At 36.5% G+C, this 12,038-nt stretch overlaps 1 protein-coding gene across 1 annotated transcript; it reads right to left on the reverse strand.

The window, feature by feature from the left end:
- Window positions 1–11,680, reverse strand: LOC136239026 (cytochrome P450 4B1-like). The gene is made up of 7 exons (XM_066029762.1): window positions 11,540–11,680; window positions 9,521–9,629; window positions 9,334–9,464; window positions 9,215–9,279; window positions 9,080–9,162; window positions 4,735–4,791; window positions 1–365 (listed from the first exon to the last, which is right to left on the reverse strand). Exons 1-7 carry the CDS (start codon window positions 11,550–11,552, stop codon window positions 260–262), a joined length of 564 nt encoding a protein of 187 aa, XP_065885834.1. The 5' UTR covers window positions 11,553–11,680; the 3' UTR covers window positions 1–259.
- Window positions 11,681–12,038: the final 358 nt, after the last annotated feature.

Here is a 12,038-nt window from a genome sequence, read left to right on the forward strand (position 1 = left end):
TGTATCTTTACTTGGGTGTATTTTACAATCAATTTTATGTATTGTCTGTTCATACATATAGTCAAATGTATTGTACATATGCAGCATGTGTGACCAAATGCAGCAAACATGCTTATATACATGTGCTGCAAAAAAAAAACAGGCTTACAGACAAGGGCTCATTATAGAAAGAAATTAAATGAACACTTGAAACATAAAGGCATGCATACAGCTAAAATTACAACAGTAGCAGAAATTATATGCACTGTCAAATGTTATGCTACTGCACTACAGGGCTCAATTTCAACTTGATTCCAGTTTCTGTTTTCAGAATTAAATGCAAGCAAGGTTTTACAACATGAGTAGTGTCCACCTCAAGCAGAAACCTATAACAATGAAACATCATTTATAATGGGAAGTGTGAGCATGCAGTGAAAAAGCTGCATGGTATAAGTCACAGCAGATGGATATAAGAACTATACAAGTGACAATTACGAAGACAGACATCTAGATCTCACATCAAACGATTCTTTATTCAGATGCAATCTTTGTCACAACCTACACCTCTCAACACTGTTGACAGACATTAATTCTCCATGTAATTTAAAAAAATCCATTATTGGTGTAATTTAAAAGAAACAATTGGTTGGTTGACTTGTAAATATACTGTATTGTGTGTATATAGATGTACAGTACTGCAGTAGGTTGTTTATTGTGTGGGAATGGCCTCCTTAAACAGATTAGACTATGGTACGCATAGTATGCTTTGAAGTTTGGTCGTTAATGAGGTATTTATAATCCAATAGATACCTGCGGGTAGGTATTTAAACTGGTTAGACACCCGTGACAAAATTATTTGTCATATGCGCCACATGTTTTGCTGGATTCCAGTCACAACAGCCATCAGAAATCATTGCTCGAGTGTGAAGAAAACATTGCTGGATAATAGAGATGATCGTAAGCCTACCAGTGAGTTGTTTTAACACTAATTCGATCAGGAAGCCGCCATTATTGACAGTGACCAGAGCTGCACGAGCCATAGTCTAAATGGGTTATTGTCGGTATCTTCGCTATTTTAGAGACCTTTGGAATGGCACATGATCACCTTGGGCAATTATTGTGCCATTCCTCAGGTCTCTAAATAGCGAAAATACCTGGATTTGTGTATCAACCTACACTTAGTGTTAACTGGCTGTCTAACATAATAACTTTAATAAGTACATCAAGCACAACTGCATTATTAGGTGCATGCATTATGTTACCTATACACAAGAACAACTGCATGGTGTGCTTCTTTGACACATTTGCATAAGATGTAATTCTGAAGTAACACACTCAAATGTGTAATTTTAAAAGTTTACTCACAGTGGTAGCTACCAGACTATATCACATATTAGCGTGCTATACTTTTAGCATGGCGATGTGCTAACTTAATATGTGATTTGTTTACAAAATAAATCATTTGAGGACAATAAAATGGTGTGTTGAATATAGCACAGGCACACAGAAATAGAACAAAGTGTGCTGTTTTCCAAATACTCTGACATACATAACTGTAACAGTTTATACATAAGAATTGAGATGTATACAAGAGAAGACTCCTGGCCACAAAAGATAATCATGGCCAGATTATCAAAGTGTCTTAATTTTTAGATCAGTTTAAGACTACTTAATAGCTATGTAAGTACATGTAGCATAAGCAGCCAGTGGCAGAGGAAGTAGGTGATGTGAGGGGTGGGGGCTGACCAGAGCATAGAATCTCTGGCAGCAGTTGGTTGTGGGGCTGTGCCCCCCAGAAGCTGTAGCCATTTCTTTCACAATGTCTCAAATTCATTTATAGCTATTTTATAGGTGCAATTTAAAGCATTTTAATAAAACATCAACTTTTAGTCTAAAGCATTTAAAACAGGCTTTTGCAGTTAATAAAAACCTTTTTGGGTTAATGAACATATAGCATTTATAAGCAGTACAAAAACAGCCTGTGTATAGTGGTAAGACTCTAAAAGTAAGAGGTACCTGGTTCGATTCCCATTGTAGGCAAACTTTTTCTATTTTTAACTTTTAGGAACACATTTCATTGACTGCTCTATTAGAGTATTTGAATGTTCTGTTAAAGTATATCAATCTTTATCACAGTTTTCAGCTCCACTCCAAGAAGGATAATTTCGGCGTGACATCTGATAAGGGGGCAGAATGGAATTTTTCAGTCTGCTGGGCTAAGCCCCCCCTTCAGCAGACCAAGGGGGAGGGCTTCAGCCCCCCAGCCCCCCTTTCCTCCTATGCAAGCACCTATGGTGGTATAAATAAGTGATATTTAGTAATTTACTATAGTTGTGTGCACCCACACCAACATAGCTACTTACACTAGCTACTTACACTGCACATGTGTATGTACATGCACTTTGTTACTAAGCATGTATTACCAAGAGTTAAGATACACTGAGGTAGTGCTGTACACCTACAAATTTTTGTCATTGGTTAATTGCCACCCAATAATTGGCAATAACTGGTTAATTGGTTTGTGTGTATATTGGCAGACATAATATGTACTCAACAAGCCTGCTGGGAGGTTTAGGGTGGTACCAAAGTGACCATCTGTCTTGCAATAACAGTTATTATAATCACATATTTACACATGCTTTGAGGCTATGTTATGATGTTAAAACACTTGTCAGCAGGGGTAATTTATGGCTTACCAAGTGGGTAGGCAATAACCGATTATTGGCTGACCTAGACAACTAGACAACACCAGTTAATAACCGGTTATTTGCACACACTGGTGCACAGCACTACACTGAAGAGAGCATCCTACTCTCATATACTCCTGTAGGAGGGCATATATATCACAAAATAATGACGTAGCAACAAAGTGTTGTGGTTTGTGATATACCAGCAGCCATAAACATATAAGAATTGTTAGCATTGTGTCACACTCACAATGCTCAGATAGCCATATTTGTGAATGGCCTAGCAAAGGAATGGCCTATGGTGAAGAAATCCCTATGTAGATGCCTAAACACATGAAAGCATGATTGTAGTTCAGTGAGAAACACTAAGAACTCGAGTTAGCTTGGTTGCTAGCAACATGGTTAGGCATGCATTCAGTAATTGATATTACAAAGAGAAACGGATGAACTTAGGAGTGCATGCCATATTATAACTCCATAATATGCCATTCCTCAATTGCAAAGGTATACAGTATCGGGGCAATCACTAGTACTGTTTACAAGTAACTATAATTACATATTATTTAGAGGTGGACCGATACCACTTTTTACCGATACTTCCGATACGAGTATTTGTACTGAAATTATCTACCGATACCGATTCCGATACCAATACTAAGCATTGAAGCCTAGACAAGTTTATTATAGAAATTTCACCGTTGTGATACATAGTTAGCTATTAAAATATCACAGTAACTGATTGATCTCAGTTCAATCAAGTTTTAAACTATTCATTTTATAACAGCTAAACATGATAAATATCACTAATTTCTTGATTTGAGGTAGTTTTCTTGTAAGCTTATTGATTAAGCAATTAATTGCGTGGGGGGCCGATAATTGTACAATGTTCATTACAGCTTTGCAACCAAATCTTTTCATGAAAAAGCAAGCCAAGTAGTCATAAATTAATTCTTGAGGAACAACTGCAATGCCATTTAATTACAAAGGATTGGCATGCTCTAATATATTAGAATACACACGAAGCAATTGCAGCAATACTTGGAAAAGAGTAACAAAGGCTTTGTGTCACTATTTTGTTAGTTCAACTAAGTTATTAGCTACTGGAAACTTAGCTAGAGATGATTTAATAAAAGTGGTAAGTGTCTACTGGTGGTATCTGTACCTCGTATTACCGATACCGATCCGATCCGATACCGATCCGATACCGATACCACTGGTATCGGTATCGGTCCACCTTTAATATTATTACCCATAAAATAAAGTAACTATAATAATATTACGTGTTATATTACTTTGTGTCCACAGCCTTAAGCTGTCACATGTGCAACTACCATCTTATCACATGACATGATTGCATTGTTGGACATTGTAGTAAAGAGATTAGTAACTTTGTTACTTATAGTTATAAAATTTGATTCATTACAGTAACTTCATTACATAGATAACGGGTTATAAAATAACTTGAGTTATATTACTAGTTTTATAGCATATTTTGTTATAATACTTAGCTACCACAAAAGTAATAACTCGTCACATAAGTAATACATTACTCCCCAACATGCACTGAGGGTATATAACAGCAGGACACTCTTAGGCTTGAGCCAATTATGCTTTGAAAATAGCCTATTATGCTTTTGAGCAGTGCTCAAAACTCCGGCTTATTATGTTCAAAATTATGCTTTCAAAATCAAGATTATGCTCTAGAGTTGGCCGAATTATTAGAGTACATCAGCCCTTCCTGACTGTTGTATTAGAGTAAGTGACTGCTCTATTAAAGTATCTCGATCTTATTTCCACAAAATGTGAATAATCAGCTAAGAAACAATAAAAATGATAACATTGTATCATTTCTTGATATGAAATGCAGTATTAAGATGTAGTGTGTTTGTATTTTTCCATATTCTTGGCACGCGCACTGTACATTTAATTTAAAATCTTGAAAATCGTCTTATTATGCTGGCATAATGCTTGATGCTTTGGCTAGCCTATTATACTCCAAATTATGCCAGCATAATTGGTGCAAGCCTAGACACTCTCCTCAGCACACAATATGAACTCTTGGTCTTACTTGTTCGCAATTGCAATTTTCATCTGCACCATGGCAAACTGCTGACCCATACAATTCCTGTAAAATACAATATAAATGTATACGCATATCTTAAAATTGTCACGTATATAGTCTGTACCCATACTATATGTAAGAGCCTTATGCCATTTTTATTTAACTAGTAAAAATCTGTGTATATACATGAGCACTTAAAACATTCATCCACATCTGCACTTATTCTGCAGCATCAGGCCAAATACAGAGGGTTTCTAAAGTGTCCAGAAACTGGTCACACAAGATCAAGATACCCTAATTTATTAATTATATTTGATGGACTCTCAAAATCAGTTTCAAGGATCTGATTTTCAAAAAGTTCTTATGTCCCAGATACCCATAGATTGGTATGCTTGCATTTCTCACTTGTGTGTGGTTGTAAATTAAATACTGAAAAACTAGAGTTGTGGTCTTGCTATCCCTTACTATTCCTGTGGTCTTCCACTGGGAGTCAGGATATTGGGGGATAAGTGGGGATTCAGCATGGAAAATGGCCCCAGGTAGTAAGGATTAGAACTTTTTAATTTTCCACCTATCCTCCACCTCTGTCCATGTTCATAGCGAAGTGGTCATTCTACTTGTTATGCAGTATTACAATTATAAACAAAAAAAAACAGCATAAGAAATGCCTCTGCAATCAATCCAGTCACTAATAGAAATTATGGATACACTAAACTATTACTGAAGCCACCTCACATTAACGAGAATCAACACCTACAAGGCAGTGGAGAAAGAAACGAAACACAAAGGAGGGCAAAGACAAGTGGAAGGTCAATGGCCTATTAACTTAATTATTACAGTGGAACCTCGATTATCTGAACACTGATTAACCAAACACTTGATTATCCGAACACCAAATTGACTGCTCAATTAGAGTATTTTGTCAACAAGTGTATGCTTTATTAGAGTAGTTTCTGTATATAAATGTATGGATGTTCAATTTTACATACCGTTCGATTATATGAACACCCTTTCCCCCAATTAGTTCGGATAATCAAGGTTCCACTGTAAATAAATAAATTAATAAATAAGTGGACTGTAGCTGCTGGCAGTTGGTAAAAAGGCACATCTCAGGCTTAAGCAACATCAAACAGTGGCCTGTAACCTTAACCAAAGTTGAGTTATGCTTGGCTGGAGGCATCAGTTAATCAGACAGCAGCAGAAAATTTAGTTAGATAAAAGTAAAATTTCACAGAAATGTATAGGATTTGCAGGTATTTTTGGCTTGATTGTACCTAACCAAATTGAATGTCAAAATGGGAAACTGAGGTTGTTTTAGAGCAACATTTGTGGACAGAAAACCCCAAACCTTCATGATGCTTACTATGTATGCACTACTGCTGTACTGTATGATATAAATGGCTGTTGCAAATTAAATATAAAGGCACATGGTAGTATGTTGTGCAGCCAAGAAAGCCTGCACACCACACCGTGAGTATATTGATAGGAAGAACGAAGCCACTTTTTCACACGTGCATGGCCCCTTCTCCAAAGTACACCGTTTTTGTATTTGAAGTTGCTATTGTTCTGGCAGCCGGAAATATTTTGTCAGTGCTATTGTTCCGGCAGTCCACTAGATTTCTCACTATCAAGCACACTAGTTGTATGCTATGCCCTGAGTATTCAACTTTAGGGCACACATCTAGTAGGTTGCTCCGAGTATTCGACTTTAGGGAATGCGTCTAGTAGGTTGCCCCGAGCCGGCATTCAACTTTAGGGAACATGTCTAGTAGGTTTCCCTGAGCATTCAACTTTAGGGGACGCGAAAAGTAGTTCTAGTGTTAGGGTTAGGGTCGGGTTCAGCTTAGTTTCTTCTTCACCTTCAATATCTATTATATAGAAGTTACTCCACTCGGAGACATATAAGGTAGAAACTAAGGGAGTACAGTAGCTGGGAGCCACATAGCACAATGGGTAAGACTCTGGGCTCAAGCACTGGAGGTCCCAGGTTCGATTCCCGCTCAAGGTATTTTGTGTTTTTTCTTTTCATTTTTCCTTTGAGGTCCTTTTTTGTCTAAGTTTTATTTTTATTCACGTGACTGCCGGAACAATAGCAACAGCCTTTTGTATTATAGCTGTCCGCCAGGTAGGGTAGGCCACACAGTAAATTTGCCCATATCTCGCAACAGCCATTTGCGAGATATGGGCATTCAAAGTTTCATTTTAATTTCTTCATTTTTTCTTCTTATGCCGTATGGGGCTTCAATTTATTTTTGCACACTTTGCAAAAATTGCTATAAAATGCAAACGTGTACCTTGATTGCCTCAATCTTTGACACAAATGAAGAGCGCGTAACGGTGGGTTCACGTACCAAGTTTGCTGTGAATCTGAGGAATATTCAAGGAGTTATGAGCATTTATCCACATAAAAAAAGATCAAACTTCTGTCACGGCTACAGGGTAAATCGAGTATAGGAATAACTTGGAAATTGGTGTGTAGATAGGCTGATCATCATAGCAGTGCCTTTTGTAGTTTGAATAGTAATAGAGTTACAACGACAAAGTTATAAAGCAAAAACCAAACAAGTGTAAAATCGCAGGATCAAGATACTCTAATAGAGCAGTCACCACGGGGTAAAGGTGTAAAAAAATGTTGAAAAAAAACTTACCAGAGTTCAAAACAGAGACCTCCATACCTAACACCTGAATCCTTAACCACTGAACCACTGCTATCTTAGCTGATCACCTCACTTAGTTTCTGCTTTATAAATGAAATTAGCTTTAAAAATCTGCTTAAATGTGTTTATAAGTAAACGTTTGTAATTTCCAATAGAAGTACTAGATTGTTCTAGAACATTCTATGTATATTTCCTCAAAAAAAATGTGTACTCTATTAGAGTATATTAGAGTATTACAATAATATTTATTATCAAATATTGAAATAAATCATGTAGTACAATACATTTATAAATCTGTTTTCACTAGTCATCATTGTGTCTGCATAGAAAAGAAGAAATGTGAGTTTTATAAAACCTCAAAGTCAGCCACATAGGCTGGTTTTGGGGCCTTATAAAAAGTGAAATCCAGCCAAGCTATGAAAAATAGTGCAGCCTTAAAAATCTTGGGTGAAACAAGTTGTGAAATCAAAGGTGGCAACCAAGAAATGGCTGCAATGATGTTAATACTAAATATTTTTAATAATGGCTATGTGCATTGTTAAAATTTATTAGCATTAACATCATTGCAGCCATTTCTTGACTGCCACCTTTGATTTCACAACTCTTTTCACCCAGGCTTTTTAAGGCTGTGCCATTTTTTCACAGCTTGGCTGTTTTTGTGTGGATTTCACTTCTTTTTGTACTTTATAATACCCCAAAACCAGCCTATATGGCTGATTTTGAGGTTTGTTTTTACTCACGTTTCTTCTCTTCTATGCAGACACAATGATGATTATCGAAGACAGACTTATAAATGTATTGCATTGCATAATTTAATTCAATATTTGATAATATATCATTGTAATACTCTAATAGAGTGTACATTTTTGAGGACTTCTAATAGAAGATACATAGAACGTTCTAGACCAATCTAGTACTTCTATTGGTAGATCTATAAAATTACAAACGTTTAATTATAAGCTAAAAATTTCATTTATAAAGCAAAAATTATCTGAGGTGATCAGCCAAGGTAGCAGTGGTTCAGTGGTTAAGGTGCAGGTGTTAAGTATGGAGTTCCGGTGAGATTTTTTTCAACATTTTTTGTACACCTTTTTACTCCATGGTGACTGCTCTATTAATTAGAGTATCTCGATCCTGCAATTTTACACTTGTTTTTTGATTTTTACTTTATAACTTTGTCGTTATAACTCTATTACTATTCAAACTATCAAAAGGTACTGTTATGATGATCAGCCTATCTACACACCAATTTCCAAGTTATTCCTATACTTGGCTTACCCTGTAGCCATGACAGAAGTTTGATCTTTTTTTATGTGAATAAATGCTCATAAGTCCTTGAATATTCCTCAGATTCACAGCAAACTTGGTACGTGAATCCACTGTTACATGCTCTTCATTTATGCCAAAGATCGAGGCAATCGAGTTACACGTTTGCGCTTTATAGTAATTTTTGTAAAGTGTGTGAAAATAAATCGAAGCCCCTGTACGGCATAAGAAGAAAAAAAACAGAAATTAAAATGAAACTTTGAACACCCATATCTTGCAAATAGCAGTTGCGAATTTAATCAAATTTGCTGTGTAGCCTACCCTACCTGGTGGACAGCTATAATGCAAAAATGGTGTGCTTTGGAGAAGGGGCCATAGCTTTCTTGGCCGCACGACACACTACCATGTGTCTTGATATAATTATATACCTTGTTCCAGCATAAAATGGTAGGAATGCAAAAGGATCCATTTTCTTGCTATTTTCAGTGGTAAACCTCAGTGGATCAAATTTCTGATAATATATAACAAATAACACACAACATATACTTTATGAGACTGTTAACCTCCGGATCATCCCATACTAAAGAATCATGATGAATAGTATGGATACCAATAAACACCATGGCTCCTACAATTGAAGAGCTATAAATGTAATATTTCTGACAATATACAATTCATATACCTTTGGGAATCCTGCAGCCATTCATTTTACAGTCATTTGCTAACAATTTGCTGGCCAATGGAATAGGTGAATACAACCTCAATGATTCCTTAATGCACATTGTAATGTATGAGAGTTTGGACACATCTTCCCTAACAGTATACACTGTAGTAGTTGATGATACTATATATGGTAGTGAAAATCTCACCAAGTGGTGTCATCAGTGTCCCTACCAGCTAACATCTCTCTGATCTCTTTCCTACACAGCTCCTGGTGTTTCTTGTACATAGCCAGACAGTACAGGGTATAACCTAGTGCTGTAAGCAACACACCAACTTTTACTGTGTCTAATATAATTATAGCCATTTGCCCTAAGAGAGATTGAAATTCTGCATTCCACAATTTTTGTAGTGTACATTTTTTTTAGTTTTATCTTTTTTGCAAAATTCATGGATGCCTTGTTGTGTTGTGAAATTTATTCAGTATAATTGAAGGGTGCATAGTATGTAACCCAGTCTGACAAAACCAGTTTTATGTTTCCAAGTTTGATTACTCATAACATTTCAAGTCTTTAATAAATCTGTTAACTTAATTATAGCCACGTTGTTGTGCTATGCAAGGACTACAAGTTTCCCAATGTTACCTCAATCACAAGACAGGATTATCAATTGCCAAATTGTACTAAGTGGATCATGGAAACCCTATAAGACTGGTTTTGTCAGATCAGGGAGCATATAAAGAAAGTTCTAAAATAACTAACTATGTACTTTTTATAATATTCATTTGGGAAAGTTTATAAAATATTCTGTTTTATTGTACATCATTAGCTACACTAAAGTATATATAATTATATATATAGCATATTACTTATGTGTCTAAAATAAATTTAGAAAACGGTATGCATAATAAGTTTTGATCTTTGGAGGATAATGAGGTCTTTAAAATCCACTAAGACACCTGCTAGCAGGTTCTTAAAATGGTTAGAAACCTGCTAGCAGAAAGACCTCAAGCATAATAAATCTCACTTTCGATCATTGATTTGCAATGCTCCCTCCAGGCTAATAGCCTGCAGTGGGCTACCAGTCACCCAGGCCAACATGAGGTTAACCACTTTAATCATTTTATTACTAAAACAATTCGATTATGGGAGGTATAATCTAATGTTGTAATACATTTGTTATGACGAATGGAGAAGTCCAGAAATATCATGGAAAATTTGCTTAGTGTCCTCTTAAGGCTGTTTTCGTCTTCCATTTAACTATGGATGGACTTTACTAAATACCTAAATGGGTAAGCTTCCTTGTAGAAATGCTATTTTGCACTACGTGTAATGTGGGTGGGTCCATATTCAAAACTGTGCCTGTTCGTAGTACTATAGACTGTGGTGCCACTGAAGGCACAATTGTTCGCATTGTATAAACCTACACAAGCTCAACATGCGTGTTCTTTACATTGCTGTGAGCACTGGCTCCCACTAACCTGGGTCGACCTTATCGATCACTGTTGGTGTTTCCCAGCTGTGTCGGATCGTCTAACTTATGAACTTGTGAAAGGAAGTGGGTGAGAGCTTAGATTTTTTCAGCACTTCGACAAAAGTACATTCAGTCTTCCACGATTATTTTAATATTGTGTGACAATTTCAGAACAACAGTCCCACAATTACTCCACCTATATGCCCATATAAAACGAATACATTTTTGAAGTTGGTTAGAGACCATGCATTCGGATCTTCATGCTAAGTCTCTAACCTGCTTAGGGTAAAGACCAATTAGGCCATACCTGATGCTGTAGTATCATGACCTCCTACTAGAAATGCATCTACTTCTTCTCTAATCTCTCTGTCAGTTAAACCTTTACCATCATCATCCTGTAAGATAGCTACTTAGTTACAGATAGCTAAAAATCAGGCCTCAATATTAATTCATTATTGCATAACTTTGATTTAGGTTCTTTGCAGCCTAAAAAGCTATGGGAGTTCAACATATACGTAGGATATTACAAAGAGTTCGATACTCAAAAAATAATTGTCACCCACTGAGCAAAAACCCAACTAGTTTGCATACCGTATTTGACCGGTTAATAGCCGCGGCTACTATAACTTTCAGCAAGCAAAACCCTGCAGCTACTATGCGAAGGCGGTTACTATCCAAGGGCAGCTACTATGAACTTGTGTCAGCCTGGTCAGGCAGCAGCCCGCGGCATTTATACAGATTCACAAGTGACTGACCTTGTTTAATCATCTGTCAATACTGTCATTCATTTTATCTTCTCTCAAAAATGCTATTTCCTGGCTTAAAACAACTCTTTTGCCTGGTTTCTGCTTCAAACGTGTCTAGTCAACACTTGCAACAGTATATTCAGATACAAGCCACGGCTCTTATCCGAGGGCAGCTCTTATAGCAATAATTCTAGGCTGTGGAGCGGCTACTATCCAGGGGCGGATATTATACGAGCCGCAGCTATAACCGGTCAAATACAGTAATTCTGTTTTTGAGCCGGATTGAAATACATTACTGCGGTAAAAAAGCATGTGCTACAAAAATAGTTTTACATATGTTATAAGTTATAACAACTCCTGAATCAGTACAAAGTAAAACAATATGATGTAACTTCTATACCATTGGAGTAAGAATGCTTACCACAGAGCACACATTAGATTAAATGGTGGTAAAATGATGCGACTTCGTCAAATCATTACTTTCTTGCTTGAACACATTGGTGAATGA

Source organism: Dysidea avara, chromosome 11, assembly GCF_963678975.1.
Source record: "Dysidea avara chromosome 11, odDysAvar1.4, whole genome shotgun sequence".
Classification (NCBI taxonomy): domain Eukaryota; kingdom Metazoa; phylum Porifera; class Demospongiae; order Dictyoceratida; family Dysideidae; genus Dysidea; species Dysidea avara.